This window comes from Synchiropus splendidus, chromosome 7 (assembly GCF_027744825.2).
Source record: "Synchiropus splendidus isolate RoL2022-P1 chromosome 7, RoL_Sspl_1.0, whole genome shotgun sequence".
Taxonomy (NCBI): Eukaryota; Metazoa; Chordata; class Actinopteri; order Syngnathiformes; family Callionymidae; genus Synchiropus; species Synchiropus splendidus.
The window spans coordinates 24,307,830-24,331,261 of NC_071340.1; the positions used below are offsets into that span (position 1 = coordinate 24,307,830).

Consider the following 23,432-nt stretch of genomic DNA (forward strand, 5'->3'; position numbering starts at 1 on the left):
TGTTTGGAGCATACTGTCATGGTCGGTGGTTAAGTGGGAGCTGTTGAATGCGACCATTTGGTCAAGTGGCTGCGTGACCTTCGTTGGTCTATACCAACAATTTCCCTCCGTGTCGACGGGGGTCGCTGTTTCCAAGGAACAAAAGCGGAAGTCTCCAGCTCCTTCCGCCGTCACCACAACAAGCCAGTCCATGCTAGTAGCATCCGCCTGCTCTTTCTCGGACAATATAGCTTCCAATCCAACTAAAAGACAGTGAGACTCGCGCATAATAGTAGTACTTCAAAATGGGCAGAAGCAGGAGTCGAACTCCTCCAAGGCGTGGTAAGTAAATCATTGTAGCGTTATTGATAGCAACATGTAGCTTAGCCACGATGTTAATCGATTGTAAACAGGGCGATTTTTAAGTCATATTTGTGGTCGGAAATTAAGTGTGTAGCATTTGAAAACTAGGCCATAATAACGCGGACGACAGTGGTCTAAGGGGCGTTTAAGTGGTTTAACTTATTGCTGGTTTTGTTAAATGCCTTGTCAATGGGAAGTCTGTTTCAGTCGTGAATCGTTTTGGCAAGTTCTCAGTGTTTTGTTAACGAAACCGATTCGCGGTTCATATGGTTGATCTATCAAAGTTGTCGAATTACTTTCGGACTCTCCTGGGCGCAGGACAACTCGGTAACGGTGTTCGTGATAAAACCGCTTCATTGCAATCCGTGAATAAACAAGTAGTTGAGTCGATAAGTAACCTAATGGTGTTAGATTTCTGCTAGATTGCTCTCACAGTATTTCTAAGATATATAGACCCCACACAACGTTAAAATTGACTTTGTCTATGTTTTGTCTTGTTTGTGACATTCCACACAGAGCGAAGACGTTCCCGCTCCACTTCAAGGGAGCGAGACCGAAGGAGAAGAGACAGAGACCGGGACAGAGACAGAGATCGGGATAGGGATAGGGATCGAGACAGAAGGAGAAGTCGCTCACGATCTCCTCATAGGAGGCGTTCAAGGTAGTAGAAACCAACCCATGTACGACTATTTTAAATTAAATTGAATCACTGCCAATATGTTGACTAATACTGTCAATTGAAAATATCATACCGAGAGGCTGCGCAAGTTCACTGACACTTTCATGTTAACTCAGAATATGAAGGAGAGTGGCGAGCTTATGTCTTGGTCTCATCAGTCCGCCACACAATAAGATTCAGCATCTCAAACAAAACATTGGCATCATTAAATAAGTAGCTGGACCAAGTGCCTAGTTTTATAGTACTGTGAAACATTTGTTTTTCCTTGGCAGGACCCCTCCCCGGCGCCACCGCTCCTCCTCCCATTCACCCGGGAGGCAGAAGGACAGACGTGATGATGACCGCAAGGATGGGCGAGATAAGTCGGCGAAGCCCATTCAGATATCAGGTACAAGATAGCAAATCTCATCACCTCCTCTCAAAACCAGTCCTTCAGTGGACTGAGTGAAAGCCTGCTCCTCACTCATGTGATGATGTGATTCCCTCACAGCTGAAGACATGGAAGGTAAAACTGAAGAGGAAATCGAGATGATGAAGCTGATGGGATTTGGATCTTTTACCTCAACTAAGGTATGAACCAGGGTGTGAAGTGCTAGGCTGCCACAAGGAGGAGCTGTTCACTTCGTTCTCAATTTTATATGGAACTGAGTTGAAGTCTGGTGTGTGATACGGATTGATATAGAGATAAGCTTTAGGGGACTCAGTCTTTTTGTTGCTAATGTGTTGTTGCTGTGTATTGTCCAAATTTTGGGTAACAAAAGACGGCCACTGGAACATTTCTAGTCTGCTTGAGTGGCTCTTTGGTAACCATTCACATGATTTGTTGCCGTTGCAAGCTACTGCATGATGGCTGTTAAACATGGTTAAAATGTACTGTTATTAACATTTGGTACATAGTGTGAATGAGTTTGAAGTAGTCTGAGGAGTTGTGAAGACATTTGCTGGAGTAATGCAATTGTTGTTTAATGCAGCTACTGCATTTGTGTCTAGTAAAGGTTAATCTGTCGCACTTAGCTATAGATACACTTCTTTGACGAATATAAGTGAACAGATAAATATGTTGCACAAAAAACAGGCAACTTTGAAACGTGCTGGTGTCACTGGTTGGAATGCTACAGCATACTTAACAAGATGAGATGGAGGAAGATGATCTGTTGTGGTGACCCCTGAAGGGACAAGCCGAAAAAGAGAAAGAAGAAGAAGAAGATTAAATTATAGCTGGTGGCTGTGGTCATTTGATTATTAATCCAATGTCATTCTTTGGATTGATGCTTTGACATAGAAGTAAACTATGAACTGCGCCTTGCAAAATAACATTAACTCTAAAACATCCTTCAGACTGAGATGAACTTTGGCAATTACTATTACTATCAGGTTCATCATTTGAAAAAGAGTTAAATGAACTCACTCTTGCCACTAAAGTAAATCTGTCATTTCACCGAGCTATAACTTTCAGTGAAGCGTAAATAGAATTACCATCATGTGTTTCTGGATTAATATGAACCATGCTTTACTTACATTTATCGTCATAACACAACCGTATTCATTTGTTTTGGATTCTACATACAGTACATTATGAGCTGACTTTTGGGGAAAATAATGAATGGTGAACAGAATGCAGTTAAAAGTTATTCATTCAAAATGGTGGCCAGAGTCATCCAGGAAAGCCTGACGTGAGTTTCAAACAACCAAAGTGGTGCATTGTGGGAAAGATGTCTTGATGGACTGCATGTTGAGTATATTCTTTAAAGTGAAATTATCAGTATTTATTGTCAAAATGGCACCCAACAATGACACATTCTGTTTTGGAAGTTGATAAAAAATGGAAATCAAGGTAGAAAACATTTAACATTTCTTCAAATTTGGACTTAAAGATGATAGTATCCTGAAAAATGTTCACCTTGAATAAACATTCAGACATTTTCTGCAGTATCTAATGACTGTAATTTTGTTGTGTGTCAACAGGGAAAGAAAAAAGATGGCTCTGTAAATGCACATGCCATCAATGTGAGCATGAAGAGGAAATACAGGTGAGACAAAATGCTTGGAAATGTCAGTGCTTGTTTGCGTTGTTTGTGACGGTCTGTAAGTTGCTTCGCATAGTCTAGCGTGAGGTTATTCGGGGTCACACCTGTTCAAAACTTTGCAGCCCCGACACGAAAACACTCACACATCACCGGTGTTGTCGTAGCCAATCACCTTTGCAGGTGATTCTGTGCGGGGGCTCCGGCTCTCCCATTGGTGCTCGATGATGTAATCTGCAAGTGTTGCGAGGGTAACAATGATGTAATGTTTTCTTATCATTTTTTTTTCCAGGCAGTATATGAACCGGAAAGGGGGATTTAACAGACCGCTGGACTTCATCGCATGAAGCATTTTTCTACTTGTTGATTTGTTGTTTCCTCATCTTATTTTAATTGTGTATATGTGTGCGATATTAAAGCAGTGGCCCTTCTGTGTTTTCCAAATACTCATGCTGTTTTCTCTTTCCTTGAAATGCAGCTCAAAGCATCATTATAGAAAAACAAGATTATATACCTGTATGTAATGCTGAACATGGTAGATTGTTAAGGCACAGGCGCAAAAATGGTTGTCTCTCTTGGGGCCACAAGGTGAGAGGAATCATGGCCAACAAATGCAGTGCAGAAGCAGTTTGAATCTTCTTGGATAGAGAGAAAAACAACCTTTTTCATAACAATTATATTCTGATTTTGTGAATCTTGTTTTTTTGTTGTTAATATTTAGCCATTTTTATTTATATCGCTTAGCATACGCTGTCGCGCGTGCATTAACGCTGTTTAACTCGCTGCATTATGCTAATTTCTGAATCTTCGTGTTCTTTCAATATGAATGACGAAGAGGATCCACGAGCGTCATCGTGGTTCATGATCCATAGTCTAACGTTGCAGGCGCAGCAAGTCATTGCGTACTTGACATAATTATTTTCAATATAAAAATTCGTTAGCAGGCTATATGGGCATTTTGCATTTGTGGTGCGCCTGCGCGGTAGTCCACTCTGTGATTGGGTTAAAATGGGCCAATCGTATGTCGGCATGTGATTCTAGCCAATGGCTAATGGAAGAATAATAAAAACACGCCAACCAGAGCCAATCACTGACGTACACCGAAACAGCATGGCCTTTTACTCAAGCGGGCGTTGTCAGTGAGACTCGTGGTCCGTACAGCCAATCGCTGTTCACATGACTAGAAACTAACCAATGATGATGAAACGGATATGTCGCGGCGAAACTACCCTCAGAGTGGCTCTACTGCGCGTCATTGTTAATACAAATTTGAGCCAAAATGGCGGCGCACGACGACGAGTTGCAACCGACGGTGCGGCGCTCTTTGATTGACAGTTCGAGCCGCCTATAGGAATTTCAGACATTATTTCCAGAAGCCAATCACATCCCAGCACACGGGAGCTTTGTGGAGATGTACAGTAGTTAGCTGTCGTCCAGATCAACAAGCCTGTATTTTGGAAGCAGATTGATAAACACTCGCTGGTCCTCAGTCAGTTGCTATCGTTCTGCCTCAAGAGTCACCCGTGGCCAGCGGTAAACCAGCACCAAACTGTTAAACCACGTTAAGGTTTGAAGACATCGCTATTTGAACTTTTTTTGCAGGCAGTTCGCTTTTCAATTCATTTCACGTCATGCTTTAATATTTTGTATTTTTTACTATTTCAATATTAAGCCGAGGCAGCAGCAGCTTCCAGCCTTAACCAAAGCTCTTTTAACACGTTTTTTAACGTCAGGCATTCTCTATTTTGCTTTTGTCAACAAGCACCTTTTTTTGCCGAAGATTAACAAGAAGACCCACGACATTCAACTAGCATTTTTGTATCTGAAACCGGGTTGTTAGCATCAGTCTGAGCTAACCAGCTAACGACACCCCCTTACCTTGGTTTTGTCTACTACAATTTAACTGTGCGTCTATCACCAGATCCGAAACACCATCGTTGGATTCTTTTTTTTTTTACATTTTATTTGTTTGATAAAATGGCAGCTGTCGGAATGGTACAGATGTTGATCGAAGCGGCTGAGTTCCTTGATCGCCGGGAACGAGGTAAAATCTCTTTTTTTATATTGTGTTTGGTTTAATATATTTCACCGTGTTGCATTTTAAGGGTTTGCAAGTGCATTTATTGAAGAGATTTTAGTGCAATGTATATAAGGTCGTATCCTCAGTCCTTATTAATTTTTAAACGTGTATTTGATACATACAAAAACACGTTTAAATTATGCATTTGTGCGTTTGCAACATGCATGTGCTCCAAACAGTCGATCTAAATAACATTACAATAATTGGGATTTTTTTTTTTCCTGCTGGTTGATGGACTGTGCAGGAAGACGTTGTTTTCATGCTGGCCCCTCCTTTCCTGCTGTTGTGGTTTTCTAGGGGGTTTATTTCAGTTCAAGATGACATCATTGTCCGAACTGATGTGGGGAATACTGCCTGAAGCCCATGCATGATGCGAACCATATATCGCTCCTGTGCCTTCATTGAAAATGCTCTGTTTTCTGGTTTTGATCTCAGATGATTCCTTATACTGGTTTTAATGATTGTGGGTCCATGTTGCACAGTACATGTGACCACCGTGTTGTTATTTGCCTGCAGCAGCCGAACATGGCTATGCCTCCATGCCACCCTTCGTCAGCAGTCGAGAGAGGGAAAGCTTGAAAAGGAAAAGCAAAAGCAAGAAAAACATGAGTACCAGGTAACAGATACTCAGAGATAACACGCACTGCTGTTTAGTTATGCAGATATCCCCGTCTCAGGACACAATGTGGGATGACTTGGGTTCATTTCAACATGCTGCTCAACTGGATTTTCATTCTGCCCTTGTTTTCTTTCACTGATTGAAATAGAAGAAAGAGAATTAGTCGACAGTATCTCTCACCTTTGCACCTTATTGGGATGTATACTTGAGCTGTATTGACTACCCTTTATAGATATCAGTAAAGTCCAGCCACTGTGTTGACAAACATGTTGTGCAATGAAAATTAGAGATGTTTGTTGCAAGTGAAGCATGCACAGTGACCGATTTCATACTGGCCAGCTGCAAAGCAAAATTTTTGTTTGAACCATGGACCATCATTTAAAATTAAAAATGTGCCGTGTTGCTAGTATCAGTGAGGTGAAAATGATTCACAAAGGCTGAAGTTTAACCCATCCAGATCATTATTTGTGACTTCAAACTGAGCTGGATTCACTGTAGGATAGGACTGCTCCCCTGCTGTTGCTGAATTGGGCCAACAATTCTATCCAAGCTACATTAGAATCACTGGTAAAATAGCAAAATAGCCTTACTCACTAGTCCATGCTACATATAAGCAACGGTATAAGATCTATAGATCTATTCAAATGACTCAAGACGGCTGGTTGGTGACACAAATGTGACTTTTAACGGCGACTACATTGCCGACTTTCACCGTTATCGACTGGAGTGCAGATGGTGCACACTCATGCTGTTGACATTGTAATTGACATACTTATCTCTGTGGTCGGAGCCAACTTTGTGTCGTTTCTAAACTTGTCAAGGCATATCCTGACCACTGATCGCTGGTTATTGGCTGTCACATGGTCGGAGTCATGGAGGGTTTATTGCCTTGTTGGGATGTGATTTACCTGTGCACATAAGATAAAAAAACAGATTAGACGGCAAACAAAGTTAACAACCAAAGCAAAAGATTATGTCAAAAGTGAAGCAATATAACGTGATGCCTCAATGTGACGGAGGTGTGGCTGCTTTTCTCCTCCATCATAGCCACTCCCATGTAGCATTGTGCCTCAGTACTTCTCTGCCTTAGAAGTACCACCATCTAAGTCAGATTAAAATGGTGGAAAAGTAGCCGAAAAGAGATGGTTGGAGCTAAAGCTATTGGCCCCACTACAACCACAGTGGGACTGAAATACAATCTATAGGGGAGCTGGGTGCTATTCTGGATACCGAGTCACATGGACTGATAAATGTAAACTTCAGACACTGCTGCCAACTGGGCACTTGGTAGGTCCAAGTGGGTCGTACACGGTGTTGTCAGTAGATTGTAGACTCTGCATCTCGCCATCCTGTCACCTGATTAAAATGCCAAGTAGCGAGCTCCAGTGCATAGCATGTTCTCACACCTTGTAAATCAGTTATATCAAGGCAATGTGTGCTGCATTGGTACATTCCACTCCAGACATTTAAGAGGAGACAAGGTGAAGCCAAAACGCACAACCTGGATGCAGGATGTGGTCTGTATTGCTAGCAACCTTGATAGAACAAGCCTCTCGTGGCGGACTGCAGTGTAGATCAATCCTTACACAGGTTCTCAGAGAGGTTTTCTTTCTTGTCAATAACATGAGTAATAATAAATTCCCTAACTCATTGTTTGATGTCCTCACCATCCTGACATTGTCTGACATCTTCCCAGGGCAGACATGTTGAATAACAAGTTTATTTTGGTAAATTCCAGGAGGTTTGATTGCTGCAGGGTAAAAACCTCTATTCTTAACCAGTAATCATTGGTACTCTCCACCATGTAGAACAGACAAGTGCACTCATGTAGACGAAGACAGACGCTAACCTTGTCTGGAGTAAAGATGCACAATCAGTTGAATTTAAAGGGTGTGTTTCTCTTTAGCGGGGCGGGGTGCAGCCCCTTTGTTCCTGTGTTGGATGGCCGCATGACGTGGTGTAGTAGAGTGTCACTTTTGGTTGGATCAGTTTCATCATTTCCTCATGACATATTTTTGACCACCGCATCCTTATGAATGAAATGAAATACAATGGTAACTGCTGACAAAATAAATAAACATGAACAAACCTTACAACAAACTTGCTTCAATGGTCGCCAAACCTCAGGTATGTTCACACCAAACGCTACTTAGAAACACTTTTCGCTACTTGCACCCGAGTCAGCCACCAAAGTCACTTCCCTCTGCCTCTGACTTGCGTTAAAAACAGTTTGTCTGCTGGGGTGTGGGCCTGAAGTTAGTAGAACGCCAACATGGTGGGTTGGAGAGGCAGAACTGTAGGCGTTTACCTGCAGTGAAAGTCTGTTAAAAGGTTTGTAGGATGCCCTCTCCAGGTCTGTCAGAGCCTTCGGAGGAGGTATGTGCCATGATTCTGCTGTGGGCTTGGTTAGTGGCCTGGAATGATCCCGTTTACTGGCCTTTTTCTCCTTAAAAGTATTGTTTATTGATATAAAATAACCATCATACTCGTATTGGCCCATTCTGTGTAGCTGTGACCTATTTATGTATCGGTGAAATGACTCCCAACTAAACCCTCACCGTTTTTCATTCCCCCCTGAGCTGTTATTTACAAGCTTTACATCTCTTGTAAATTTGGGAAATGTTTGAACAACATGCTATCTCACACTGAGTCAATATAACCGACGGTTTTACTCGACACCTGCTTCAGGTGTGTCTATACGTAACTCAACGGGGATCATTTGAGGTGAAGAGCACCATTGCTCAATATGTAGGTCGCTCTCAGCCTGTTCTGGAATCTGGAACATTCATGGCCAACGTAAAGGGACCTTTTCACACACTTTTCAAGGCATCTCTTCCAACAAATCATAAGCACTCAAGGCTTCTTGCGAAGTCGACTTTTGTTTAGATTAATGGCTCGATTATAATTGCGTTCAAGCTGCTCTCTTTCACCTTTAAAAGCTCAAGGTGTTATCAATAACTCAAGTGCTACAGGAACGGTCAGTCTAGACGGCGTTGAGATAGTGCACTTGTTTCAGGTTTCGCTGATATTTGAGGGACTTATATTTAGGCTGTACCTTGTCATGACGCATGGATGCAGTGTGTGTCAATATCAGCAGACTGCATAGAGTGCACGGAGTCGAGTGCGGTCACATACATTCAGGCATGGATATAGCTGTCCCTGCCTGCAGTTACCCTGTTTAACCCTCATGAAGTCTGGCACATGCTCCATGATGTTATGTAAAGGCAGCGCGCTAAAAAGCCAGTTCTTGAATAACCACTTACTCTCACATGAAATATATAGTGTTTGCTCAAAGGTGTTGTTCTCAGTTGGATTAGAACAGCTTGTGTTTATGTTACAAAGATGCGTGAAACTGCAAAACCACTGCATTTGCTGTGGAATTTGGTTGTTGTGTGAGTGTTGCTTTCACAGCTGGTGAACATGTGAACTGCCTTCACTTGTTCTTTGTACTTGCACTTCATTTCTGATATTGAAATATACACGTAAGCGTCTTATTTGGTGGTTGTTTTCTGTGATGCAGAATTGAGAAGTATCTGGTGAATAGTAACCCTGATCAACCGCAGCAGCCCTACTGCATGAGTCATCTTCTTCAGCTCACTGCTGCCTGTCTTGGAAACACAAATTGTACACCACCTGCATCAGTTTGAAACACAGGACTCATCCACACGTGTTTTCTGGCGCTTATGAATGTATCAACGCTGAACCGAGAACCTGTGTCTTGGGCTACATCCACACAACGTCTGATCTTTCTGCTTGTCGGTAGCAAAAAGTGCTGTGTATATATGCAGAGTGTTTTCTGGCGTCCACACAAATCATCTTGAGACCAACTTAAAACGTTGTAGTACATATGCAAGGCCTGTCTTAGGCACTGTAATGCTCCAACAATGAACAAACTAGATGACACGCATGTGCGGATGAAGCTTATGTGCTGTATTAGCATAGTAGCGTAACAAACAGAGCGTGAAAGACACGTTTTGACAAAGCTAGCGGATGAACTTCAAGGTTGAGCTTTAATTTGAGTCATGTTTAACTACAATTGAAAAGGCCATGAGAGGGCAGCCAATGACAAGTGTTTCTCATGGTTTTTTTAAGTGTTTTTAGCAAATCTGTGCTTCATTGGCATGACTTTCAATACTGCAACACGTCTGTGTCCACAACGATCATTTGCTGCTCATTTTAGTGGAAAACAAAAGCTGCAGAAGATTTTGTGTTGATATTTGCAATAAGATGGACAGTTTTCTCGGAGAGAGCGGAGACAGATGGGGCAGTTATGTCGAATGTAAGCACTTAGGAACCCGTTTCCAGTAGCATCAGATGCAGTGACTGTGTGGATGAAAGGCTTTCCAACAATTGGACAGATAGAACTGACTCCGTCTCTGTGTGGACCAGACTGTACATTAATGACTTTGTCTTAACTAGTCTTTCTATTCTGATTTGATTCAACACTGAAGCCCTCAAGTGGTACCAAGAAGAACGAGAGCAACAGACTTCATCAAGATGGCAGATCAAGGCTTGGTGTATTTAGATGTCTTTTGTTGAATTGTCTTCTTTTCATGATGGTGGCGATCATTTCGCACCGTTTCTTCTGACGAACACCAGGTCGTTTTCTGCCACGAAAGTCAAAGTGGTGACGCTAAACGGAGGCTGTTCTGATCCGCCAAGTTGAGCGTGGGCGGGTGCATGTTTGTGCCGGAGCTGCATGTGTGTGGTGTGCCTGTGGATATATATGGTCAAGTGCAAGGTTATGTTAGGACCCTGCCCTGCGTGTTGCTCGTGTGCTCGTCTGTTATCACTGCTATTTCTGGCAGGGCAGTTATACAGGGAACATACAATTCTTCTCCAACCTTGAAAAACTAGCACATCACCCAGGGAGTCTGATCATACAGATGCCCGTTTTGAGTAAAAGGAAACCATGAGGTCAAGTGATTTATTGGTCTGGAGCTGTTCATTTAAGGCGAAGTGAATATGATTTCCTAGTCATTTCCTTCGGCCTGCACAAGCTCCTGTTGTTTTACCATGGTGTGAGCAGTGGGGGAGGGGAGTGTGTTCACGTGCAAGTGTGTCAGTAGTAGTGACTCTCCCCTCCTCCTTTCTCTCCCTGCCCTTCTATGCATTTTCTCGCTCCCCTCACCTCCTCACGGTTTGCTCCCAATCCTGACATGCAGTGCAGAACTCCACCATTTCATAGATGGAGTGTCCTCCCCCACCTTCCATAGAGCTGCACGACATGCAGCTGCAGTGCACTATGGGAACCATAAGCTGCTTTTACCCTCACAGAGGTGATTATTGGATGGGCAGTGTGAGAGACAGCAAATGTTCATCATGTCATGTCAAGTCAGAGGACTAAAGAGGCATTTACATTTCGTTACATTCTCTGGATAACAGCAGTGAACGGCTAGCTTACCCTATGGTTATAGCGCTAGTGTAGCATAGAAAAGATCGAAAGGAAAGAAGTGGACGAAGTATGTATGACAGGTGTTTTCATAAGTTCGATGATGTGCATGTAGCGACTCACTGATTCCAGACTGTTCTGCATGAAGTGCACTTGTCTGCAGTGAAAATGTTGATTTGACTTCAACCTACAGCCAGATAGAAACCAGATTGTGGTCACTAATACTGTACAATACTAATAGTAAATGCTCAACAGGTCCGAGCTGTAGCAAGTAGCGTTCCACTTCTGATTTAAAAAAAAAAAAACTTTTCAATTCCTGTGTTTTCAAATCCTGCATAAATACTGTATAAAGGTGTTTCATTACAGTTAGAATGTTAATGGCACAAATGATGTTGTCCTTTCACCTTTATTTACTCAGACATCAGTGTCTACGTTTATCTCAATCTTCTCTGTTGACATTTAGCTTCCATTGTCATTTACACTGAGCACACAATTGGCATAATCTGCAACATGGAGATTTATTTTATGGAGAGATCAAAGGTTGCAGAGTGAAGAGGAATTTTATTATTTCTGTCCCTCAATGTATTTTCCTTTTTGAAAACAGATGTTTGTATCATATCAAGTGGCATTGAAAGTTTAGATACATTGTTTTAAATAGGTTTTTTGTTTATGTTTATAGTGAGTACCACATTTCCCCATACATCGTTGGAGTGTCGATTTTTTTTCTCTGCGTAGTTCAAGTTTATTTCTCTTCCATATTCTTCATCATCAGATATATGTTCAAATAGTCATTGCAGTGTACCCAGCAGTAATCTATTTCTGCCTCTGTATATGTCCAAAGGCATTTTTCTCCGTATTAAATCAGGTAGCTGCGGCATTCCTGCTTCCACCATGGGTGATTTGTATGTACTGTTTTGTCTACTTTATATATTATTCATAGAGTCCTTTTCTGTTGGAGTAGCAGTGGCCTTGTCGTGCTTTTATTGGTGTTACCCTGAACAAGTGTGGTGGTCTTGGTGTAGGTGTTCTTAGTGCCCCTTCATTCATGTTACATTTTTTTTTTCTATTCATTTTTATCCCGTCGTTTGCTTTCCTGTTTCCATTTCAGTTGCTTGTTGTGAAACCTGGGAATTTCACCTCTGATCCCCCATCTAGCTTATTTCTACTTATCCCCTTACATTTTGGATTTTTTTTCTCTGTACAGTGAGTCATTTTCAGTCTTATCCAGCTACCTTAATGAAGTAATAAGCCATTTTGTTACTGTGTTATTGGAAACGATCAAACAAATAAGTTGCCTTTAAAATACATTTTTTTAAATGGTAAAGCGTCTTTGTGGCTACCCCTTATAATATTAACATTATGGGTCTCAGAACTGAGCCTTGTAGGACTCCACACTCTTTTTCAATTCTCCACTTTCACGTGCCGTTGTCGCCTTGCTAAACAGCTTTTTCACCCTGTGCTGGTCAATATGCAGCGTGAGCTCTGACAGTCACATTCATCAGTAAATTTTAGAGCAGAAACGTGATCTATTGAAACATTTATGAGCCACTGTGATGTATAGTTACTGCTGGTGCCTGGAGCTTGACTATCAATGGGATCCAACCTCGGCGTTATTCCACCGTGCCCACTGTGACATCATGAATCAGAGTAGCCTAACTGTATACCAACACCAGCATGCTTTATCACTGCCACGCTGGTGGGTGTTCTGGCCAGTGCAGGAGGGGTCAGGGAGCCTGAAATCCAGCCTCAAGAAAAGTAGTGTTATGTCACCGGTGGCTGTCTGCCCCGGACAAGAATGCCCACTGGCTGGAATGGGGGTATGAGAGATAGAGAACACCCAAAGGTGATATCCCCAGCGCTCTGCTCACACATGCCAGCCAGACACCGATCACTGTGACACTGCGCCACACAAGAAAATAGGTTCCACTTCACAGCCCTCTCTTCATCTTGTGTGGCAGAGTGGAGAGTGTCCTCAGAGAGTGCATCTGAGGATAGCCGATAGTTTAAGGTGTGTGCGCGCATGAGTCTGTGTTTCCCTCCGAAGCAAGATGGCAGTGAACGCCAATGCTAAGCTGAAGCAGCACAGGCTTTTTTCGGAGCAAGGATACGGGGGTTAAAAGGGCAGTTGGAAGCACCCGAGCCGAGGAATGCAGACTGGATCTTCTTCCCTGAGTTTATGTATTTGTAATGAGCAAAGATCCACCCACTTTTCCCTCATGTATGCTGTCATTTTAACCCAAGTCTCGATCCTGGTTACTGTGTCTGCCCTGTTCACCTTGGTCCATAAGTATGTACAGGCTTCAGCCTCACGCTGTGGAATATGTAGCAAGTGTTAATATGCCAACCATTTTCCCTGAAAACCTCTTTGTCAGGCTGCAGATGAACTCCCACACAACCTTTTCTCTGTCGCTCCCAGAGAGAGCAAAATGGCTTGTTCACGTTGCAGCGCTGCTCCCTCATTTGTTGTCTGAGACATGAACTACATTTGCTCATTTGTGTTCTCTTTCGTCTCTCCGCAGGTCTTCGCACAATGAAATGGAAAAGATCAGGTATGTTGCCTTCATAAGTGTAAACCAACAATGTGTAATTGTTCGATGAAATGGTTCATGCTTTTGTGCCGCAGACATTCCTGAAAATTACAGCCTGTCATTATTTTTTAATGCTATATTCACACTGAACATCTTCACTCGACATAATTGACCCTTTCACGTCGATCCAGTCTCTAAGATGCTTGTGGTTGCGGTCTTCATCTTTATGAACTTGTCTTGAGCTCTAGACCTCACTGCGCTCACACATCCACAACATGTCTTCAAATCTTGTCTCAGTATAATGCACATGTGCTACACAAAGAACCGACTTATGTCCAAATGGAATGAAAACTCACTTATGTTTGTTCCCATTCGATCTGCCACACTCTTGTCTGTGTTCAGCCGTAGGTGCTGCTACCTTTTCTTTCGGTCACCAGTTATTTAATCTGGCCTGAGCACCATCCAGGTTGTCCTCCAGCTCATATTCTTTAATGCCAAAAGCGCCAGTTCAGTGACCTGGTTCTGGTGATTTCTTCAGCTGTATGTTTCATGAAATGCCTTTATTTTAAAGGGAGCTATTTGTTTGGACGAACCAGGTTTGTGAACAGTTCAGTTGGAGTCACTCTTTATCTGGTAGTTTTGGGCAGCACATATTTTGCAACACCTTCGACAGATTTAGAAAAACTTCTAATTATTTGCTCCGTTTTAGGCCAAATTATAGATTTTTTAAGGACCTCAACACCTTCTGTAGTCCCAACTGTGCTCCTCTGCTAGGTGATCCAGACGAGCAGCCTGAATTATATATGGCCACGGTGGCTGACATGCATGTGGGTCAGATGAAGCTCCAAACTTTTATGAGTCCCGCACTCTCAACCAAAGTCTTCGAAACCAGCACTGGTACTTGGAGCTGATACTGCAGTAGTTGTAAATGATTAATGATCTGATCTCGTATAAGAGTATCCTGTGAGGTGTTTCTGTGGTTTAAGGGGGGTTTTAGAATGTATTTGTGCCGATTATCGGTTTGAAATGTGGTCAACCGTCTGGGCCGCCCTTTTACTCCGGGCAAATGGGATGACACATGATTTATGGCTTGGAGGACAGGCCTGAGTTGTCATGTCGCACCTCAGACTGTCCAATAAACGCCAGATATTTTATTACGTTTGAGGTCTCTGACAGATAAAGCAAATCAGCTAAGATTTAGAAAGTCCTTACGTGTGGACCCTGCTTAACACCCACCTCCCATAAGCATTCATGAACCTTCTACCTCCATCAGAACTCAAATTGGTTTCTCAAACATGCAACCAATGGTGCACCTTAACATGCTGCGACAGCTATTCCCGCAATTTTTATCTTTAGAAGCTTCACCTAGCGTTGGCCTACCATTTCAAGGCTTTACTATGAGGTGTCAAAGGGCAAGAGTGAAGACAGGAGTGTGATTTATGGAGCCAGGCGAAGTGTGGCAGGTTGACCTAGTTTTTTTTCTCCATGTGCTCTTACTCACCTAAGAGCAGGTTTAGTTAAAGGTGTGGGAAACACCTACACCAATCTCCAGGAGAGTATAGAAGCAGTTACCGACTCAATAGTTGTCGTTGTTTAATTGTTTCTTGTTCATCTCAAGCAGGCAGATACGATGCCGGAAAAATCACTTCTTCAAATCTGCTTGATTTATCATGATTCCATCTAGTTTTTGTTTAGGGGCTAAAAAGAAACTGTTTTATTTCTCGCCATGTGATGGTTTTTCAGACCCCTCATGAAGCTACATAATATTTAGAGACCATCGAAAACCAGCACCAACACAAGTGGATATGGACAGTACATGCTGTAAATAAGTGGTATTGTGGTTCAAGAGTTAGCTAAAGTGTTAGCAGGATATATTGTCACCTTGCAATGAGAATGAACAACAAGAAAACAAGCTTATTCAAAATGTTTTGCCATCACAAGTAGCATCACAAGTACTAGAATGTTTGCGCTACTCCAGGATAGGGTTTCCGCTACGTATAAACTAGAGTTGCGCAGACAAATAATATCTCTTTAAAGATGAAATCTCACGTGGTCCAATGTATTAAAACAAACGTTGAAAGAAATGGATGACACATAACACATCATGAACATGATGGTTTTGCTCTGTTATCTATAATAACTGAAGTACATTGCTGGCAGAACTCATGCATTCCTGCCGGACCGTGTGAGGACAGCTTGGACTGTAGGCAGATTAAAAACTTTTTTTTTCTGTCACCAGTTCAGTAAATCACAAAAACATTCCCCTCTGTTTCTATATCACCTCTCGATTGGCTGCATTCCATTACATTGGTTTTTTTTGTTTGCTTGTCTTTCCGCCACAGTTTATCAAAAAATACTGACGGACACCCTAAAAGATCATGGGACACATGACGCACCACTCCGGGGACACGAATGACTGACTTCATTAAAAGTTGGATTTTGGTTGCGAGGAAAAGGACATGTTTATGAAGGCTGAATGGATTATGTTTATTTTTCGGTAGCAGACTGCACAGTCCATTTTTAATCCACGTTTTTTCATGTGTCAGGTATTTCTAAATGCTTCTCATTGATAATGTTTTAATGTGAAGCTACACAAGGTTTTGAAAGAGTACACAATAGGCCTACTTGAAATAGAATATGGAGCATGGTGAGTAATAGATTTCTCTATCGACGTGCTGCTGAACTGTTGTGAATCCAAAGAAAGAATGTCTGTCAGTGAAAGCAGATTGTTGTGTGGAAAAGGCCTCCATTTTAACACGACCCTGCAAAATCACAGTCGTTACCTTTCGTGTGCTTTGGGCTTTTACAGTTGAACAAAGGCTTCCTTAAATAAGCCTCTGCAGTGGTGGTCTGAATGAACTTATTTGCTTGACAAAAGCTACGTTGCTCAGCAGTGGTTTTGAAACGATCAGTCGCCATCGATGTTTTCAGTGTTGCGACTTTTGTAGTGCAACATTTACACACAAGCTCCTGCCGCCGTCCAAGTGCACGTCTAAAAATACAGACATTGAAGCCAGGCGGGGATCAGGACAAGGACTTGCTGCTGCTGGTGTGCTATGCACTCTGGACACGCAGGTATTGGGTTTCTCAGTTGTACTTGGTCTGAGCAACTGGCTGGCCTCCGACATTGAGCCGTGTCTGCTCAGATATTTCCTAATGTTCTCCTAAGGTAAACGCTCTCTGCAATGCGTGTCCTCAGAAGTCCCTCACGCCATATATCTCGGCATATGTCCTCGTCACCTATTGACATAGTGCACTGACGCTGCACTGAACCAGAATAACCTGTTGCTGATACGGCGCCCGCGCGCCGCTGCCACACCCACTCTCGCCTTCTCACGGCTGTCTGCTGCTTGTCACTGTTGTTTATCAAACATTAGCTCGCCCTGCTGATCCCGTATTATGTCAGAACATTTCCATGTTATGCAATGTCGCTCTCTGTGCCCTTTGGATTTAGTCAGCTGAGAAACAGGCACTCGGTGTCAGACAGAAACCTGCTTTGTGTACCAGTACACAGACTTCCTGTGGAACTTTCAAAGCAGCACCGGTCTGTTTAGCATGGAGTCCAGTCTATCGCTGCACTCTCTGTCAACCTGCTCATCCATGTTCAGCTGCCCAAGTAAACCAGTTCCAAGAGTCTGGTGTGCACACCCCACTGGCTCGACACACACTAGCCCACAGACACGTCCGCTGGCTGCCAAGGCTGGAGGTGTGTGTTGTGTAACAGCAAGGTCAGGTGGTCGCCACTGTCCACCGCACCTCTGCCACTGTTCCTGCTGCAAGTTTAGAGCTCCTGCCAGTGATCCAGAGCGGTTGGTAATGCTGTGGCTGATTTGATCTGAATCACATTTGATTTATTTTACCGGTGTACCGAAGAGCTCTCCGATTTCCTCCCCTTTTTTAATTGTTTGCAAGCACGTGTTTGCCAGTTCGGGTTAGTCTGACCCTTCAGCTGCCTTGCGCCCACAGTGGATGAGTTAAATCCTTGTGGCATTAAACACGGGGAATCGAGAATTAGGGGATGGAACTTTATTTGAATAAGAGGATGGAACTTGAGACTCTTGAGGTCCTGGTTGACCTCCCACTGTGGGCAACACGTGGAAGGATGAATCAATGGCACAGAACTTTATGGAAATGTGAGGGAGTGGTCCGGGGGGATCAGCTGGGATATACTCTGTGACCAAATTGTAAATTGTTCAGTAGTGGTTATTTCTCTTCATTTGACAGTATGGTGAGCAAGGTATTACAATAAAAAGGACACACACACACAATACCTGAACACTTTCAATGATGTTCTCTGGACAACCGTGTTGGATCCTACAGTCATGTGACTGTAAAGTAATGATAAACAGCTAACCATCTCTTTCTGTCGTTCCTCTGTCTTCAGACGGGCGCATTTACGGCTGTGTTTAGAGCGCTTAAAACCCCTCGTTCCTCTGGGACCAGACACCAACAGGCACACCACACTGAGCCTGCTGATGAAGGCCAAAGATCACATCAAGGTGGGTCCTTGTCTCTTTAAAGTTTGACCAGGATTTTTGCATTTCCATCACTACACTGTGCTGGGGCTGATGGCAATGCGTCATTGCAGTGTTTTTAGAGTATCAACTATATAGTCTAGAGCGATTTTACACTGAAATATAGTTTCATTCAAACCTCATGTAGTTGTGTTGTGCAGCTTGTCTTTCAAATTTAGTCTGGATTTTGCATGAAAGCTTTACAAGTGTTCGGACACTCGCATGAGGAAGTTCACTTGTCTCTGGTTAAAAAAAGAAAGTTTTGAATCGGGAAGGTTTTACTAACATCTTCGCACCAGTTTGAATTCTCGAGTTGGTCGTGGGCTGAACACCTGAGTTAATCCTGGCATCACGGTGACAATTAGCATGAGAAGGACAAGTGCTTGAGACATTTGTGTAGCTCATTTGAATGCGGCAACAGCAGTCAAATCTGGCTCTTCTCTGCTCCTGCAGCGGCTGGAGGAGAGCGACCGAAAAGCTCAGCACACTTTAGAGCAGCTACAGCGAGAGCGGCGACACCTGAGGAGGCGTCTGGAGCAGCTGGGGGTGGAGCGGACCCGCATTGACAGCACCGGCTCCACCGTGTCTTCGGACAAGTCCGACTCTGACCAAGGTTCGCTGAGCAAGCTGACGTGACTCCACAAGGTCGCGGTGCTTGAGATAATGTCAGTTTCTAACGGCTCTGCCGTGTGTCTGGTGTCAACAGAGGACCTGGATGTGGACGTGGAGGGGACGGACTACTTGATGGGCGACCTGGAGTGGAGCACCAGCAGTGTGAGCGACTCAGGGGACGAGCGCGGCAGTCTGCGCAGCAGCTTCAGCGACGAGGGCTACTCCAGCGCCAGCCTGCTGCGCCTGCAGGACACTCAGGAGATGAGCAAGCAGCTGGGCTGCAGCCTATAAGCTCCACTGCTGATGGACTCGATGCTCTCCTGCCCCATGATTGTGTCCCAGCCTGGGCCCGTTCAGACCGACTGCCCTCTTCTCACCTCACCCAGAGGCTTCCCTGCAGCCGGGCCTCCAGCTCTCACTTTCATCCAGACTTCAGCACCGCCACCTCCGCCATCATCATCATCATGATCATCCTCATCATCAGCTGAGGCAGTCAGTCTGTACCAATCGGCAGAGAGGGCTGGTGAAGACCGACCATCCCCAGTGAAACCTCCGTCCAACAGAATCACAACTTTCAGCCAGAGAATGTTACCACACAATGTCCCACTGCCTCTTTTATCTGTGCCTCCAGAGCCATTACTGGAACGCACACACAAACACACATGCTAAACATTGGCGCGCACACACACACACACGTCTCCCTCGTCCCCTGAGGCTGATTCAAAGGTGGGCGCCATCTTAGTAAGCAGTCGACGCCCCTTCCCTCCGCACACTCCACCTGCAGCAGTAATGTCCCACTGACACTGTGTAAGGAGTCAGAGATCAAATGTGTCAAGGCGACGACGGCAATACGAGCCCCATGACACGCACACTTTGGTTGGCCGACGCGCTATCCATACCTGACACAGAAAACATGAGGAACGTTGCATGAGATTGTGAAGTGGCCGGGGTTTGGGAGGTTTTTTTTTTGCTTTTATTTTTGGGGGATGACATTTCTGCTTCTTTCTCACGCTCTCTCCGATGACTGTGGGGGTCAAACAGCAGCGTTTAACATCCAAATCTAGGGCCATGGGTTGTGTTGGAGTGGAGACTACCGAACCCAGGACTAGACTCCAGACAGCACTAGTCACTGGCGGTCGAGCGCTGGTGCTCCAATGCGAGCTGCTTCACCACACGACCGACGATGGCGGTGGGAATGTCCACCTACTGCGACCGGCTCAGACCGACCCCCGCACATTCCGCTACGTGATAGGACAGGAGGGCCTCGACCTTCGCCCCCGCCAGAGAGCTGAAGCAAGCCGAAATGTCCGCCTCCACTCAAACAACAGAAAAGCTCCTCAGTTTATGAGCGATCGCCCAAACGACACCAAAATGTTGACACATATTAATTTATTTCCTTTTGCCTTGCCTTCATAGCTCTATATTGTTTCTTCGGATATTAACAATGTTCACCTTGTAATGTAAATAGTTTTACAGAAAGATCTCTATGTCTATCAAAGTATTTATTAGATCTACTAAATATATAGATGAATATAAATATATATTTAATTAGTCATAGCTTTTGTTCTTCTTGTGAGTTTTAGTTTTACACGTGTAGTTTGTTTGCACAGCCTAGGCAATCCATGGAATATTTACAGTCGTCTCTTGTGCCTCGAGGCTTTGTGTCTGTTCGCAATTCAGCACGGTGCTCAGAGAATTGTTTTCCCTTTCATTTTCTGTGGTTGATGGTTATTTCTCCGACGCCAGCTGGCTCGTTCTGTCTCCCGCCAGAGACATTAGGATGGATTTATATGGGGAAAAAAATCGGAATAATTGTAAAAAATTAGGAAAAAAAAAGATAAAAAAAGAAGTGAAGTCGGTGGTTAACATGGCGGGGGGTTGTTTCCCTGACCTTTCCCGCCCCACGAGACTGGTGCTCTTGGTCGGGAAGGCAGGAGGTGGATTGTGGCTTATTTTGAATGTAGTTGCCAACACAAGCTCCCACTTTTGCGTTAACATTTTTGGAATCTCACCGCAAGCATGATGGAACACCCCGACCCCCCCACAAAAAAAATAGAACAAAGTAATATTGAAAAAAAAAAGGTCGTAAAAACAAGATTATTAATATTTTTGAGTGTGGAATGCTGCTCTTTTGTCCAATAATAGCGGGGAAATGTGTAGCCACGATTATAAAGTGAAATGTATAGTGAAATAGATGCGAGTGGTGGGCGTGTCCGCCGAGACACGCCGTCTGTGGACGTGTGCATGTGTGTACAGAGTGAGTGTGTGGGACTGTGCGTGTGGGTCACTGTCTCCAGAGAGAATTATCTATAGGGGGAGGGTAGTTGAAATATATTGGCTTCGAATTACGATGCAAAACTTGACATTGATCAATGTTTGGATCCATGTGAGAATGGATTTCACTTCTGTCCCACTTGTTGATTGTCAGCCAAATAAGTGCGGTGCACACGAGTCCTGCAGCGAAGGCGTCCATGGTGCAGGCGGGGCTCGTGGGGGGGCAGCTCTCAACCCTACAATCAAACAGATAAAGCCCCCCTCCACCCCTCGCCTCCTTCTGCAAACCTTGGTGCTTCAAGAGGCCGACGGGAAACTCAAAAGAACTTTGGTTTTGGATTCGTTTTGTTGGTTCGCACAGCTAATCCCGGAATCCAACATGGCTGAAAAGGCCTGAAGTGTGTTTTGAATAATCGGTCATTCCTCTTCATCGTGACGTCTCAGGCGTGGTGCTCTTCGGCAATACACACACACACACACTGTTTCCCATCATCGCTACATCCACGTGGTGGTCGCCTGCTGCCTTCTCTCTTCGGGAGGGTCACACTTGTCGGGTGAAGACGGACTTTTTGTGCACTTACAGAAATCACTTCCAATGTGGGAAAAGCCCCTTCGTAGGAGAATTGTTGGGGGCAGCGATTTATATTTGCCGGCGATATTGAAAGAATAAAACGTTTGAAACCCTTGTTTACCTACCTCACGTGTCACTGTCTTCATTCTCTTCAATCCTCACCTGGTGCTCCAGGGAGACGCGTCGCCCCTCCCCCGCTCATTACAATGTAATATCAGATGGTTTCATGGTGATATTTTCTACACAATAAAAGGAGATTCTCGGCAGCCTGACGCTCGGCAGTCTCTCCACGTGATTCCAAGTCATCGAGCCGCCAAATCCTGGGTTTGTGTGATCACAGCCATCTGACTGCTCCTCAACAACCAGCAGATGAAGACGGGGGGGATGGGCGTCCTCACAAGCATCCGGCATCCCTTCTGGAGCCCTGTGACAGTGGAGCGGGTGGGAGCTATTTTTCCATCTCAGGCTCGACATTTTTGCCGAAGCTCCTGCTCTTCAGTGATGACAGTGCGAGGTGGGCGGATGTCGGCCCGCGGCCTGTGTTCTCCACCAACGTTGGGACGTCACTGAAGCTCCTCAAATGCTCCCACTCATGGTACTATTTGGATCATACAGTACACTCAAAAATATTGACGCTTTTCCCTGTGCGTGAGAAACGGTCCAGTGCCTGCTGTTTCTCACTTCTGCTGCTTATTTTGTTTCTTTTACCATATTTTATGATCTCTTCCATTCAACTTTCACTCTCATAAGAAGAAATGTTTTTCACATTTCACGTTTTCTTTTGAAGATATATTGTAAAAAAAAAAAAAATGAATTGGTTCTGTTGTGTTTCATCCTTCTACAATTTGCTTTTAATTTTGTTTCCCAATATTCTATAATATTATTTAATCTGACAGTATTTTATATTCAATATTTGTCGCTCTTGTTATTCAATTCCTGTCTTTTGTTTTAACTTTTTCTTTTTCTTTATTCATATATTTATTTCCTGAAGTCAAATATAATAAATGAGATGAGGTTTTTTTTGTTTTTGTGCGCAACGCATAGTCATATTTTACATCCTTCATTAATATATAATTTGGTACAAATAAATTCACTGCAATACATTGTTTTCCTCCATTTTTCAAATAATTTCCAAAAAATAGAATTCCACAATTCCCAATTGAATCCCACCAACTCTCTTGTTATACCTTCGTGCTGAGTCATCACTGGAGTGCTAGCTTCCTTCGTGGAGCCGAGGGAAATCTCTTTCCTTCTCCAAAACAGAAAAACAAATCGCACCATTAATATCATTTTTATCTGAATCTATCTTTCCATTTAAAAGTCTTCATCTCTCCAGCGAACACAATGCTGAAAGACTAGCATTGCTAAAAAGCTATCGAAGACCTTCTAAATCTAATGTCGCTCAGTTGTGAATATGATAAAACTGCTTTTACTCTGTGAGTTTGCAGTTCCTATGATTCCATCTTAGTCCATTCCCTCCACCAGACTAGCCGTGAGTTGCCTGCCCAGCTGAGCGTGTTGACATTAGCGCGCTGCTGCTGTGTACAGAGTGTTTAGTGGCGCTGTTATGCGAGTATGTCTAGGGTGTGTGTGTGTTTGCACATGTGTGTGTAAAGGCTACTGAGGACTACTGACCCACACCTGCGGCTTAGCTCAGCTCAAACAATATCAGTGTCGGGGGGGGGGGCTCACGTGCCCACCTGGACCGCACCCACGACACACACCTCTCTGCTGTGCAACCGAGCAAGCAGCAGCTTTGCCGTGGCAACACACAACAACAACAACAACAACAACACG

General features: G+C 43.9%; 2 protein-coding genes across 3 annotated transcripts; both read left to right on the forward strand.

Moving 5' to 3' along the window:
• The first annotated feature begins 142 nt into the window (after nt 1–142).
• Nucleotides 143–3,497, forward strand: snrnp27 (small nuclear ribonucleoprotein 27 (U4/U6.U5)). Its single transcript, XM_053871388.1, has 6 exons — nt 143–321; nt 859–1,003; nt 1,294–1,409; nt 1,512–1,591; nt 2,987–3,051; nt 3,338–3,497. Exons 1-6 carry the CDS (start codon nt 285–287, stop codon nt 3,390–3,392), a joined length of 498 nt encoding a protein of 165 aa, XP_053727363.1. The 5' UTR covers nt 143–284; the 3' UTR covers nt 3,393–3,497.
• A 967-nt stretch (nt 3,498–4,464) lies between these two features.
• On the forward strand, nt 4,465–21,849 carry mxd1 (MAX dimerization protein 1). Of its 2 annotated transcripts, none has more exons than XM_053871344.1 (6): nt 4,465–5,089; nt 5,642–5,741; nt 13,656–13,685; nt 18,049–18,163; nt 18,632–18,791; nt 18,885–21,849. In XM_053871344.1, the coding sequence occupies exons 1-6, from the start codon at nt 5,023–5,025 to the stop codon at nt 19,079–19,081; spliced, it is 669 nt and encodes a 222-aa protein (XP_053727319.1). In that variant the 5' UTR covers nt 4,465–5,022; the 3' UTR covers nt 19,082–21,849. The 2 variants fall into 2 exon arrangements, with proteins under 2 accessions (XP_053727319.1, XP_053727320.1); XM_053871345.1 differs by having other exon boundaries at nt 5,645–5,741.
• Nucleotides 21,850–23,432: the final 1,583 nt, after the last annotated feature.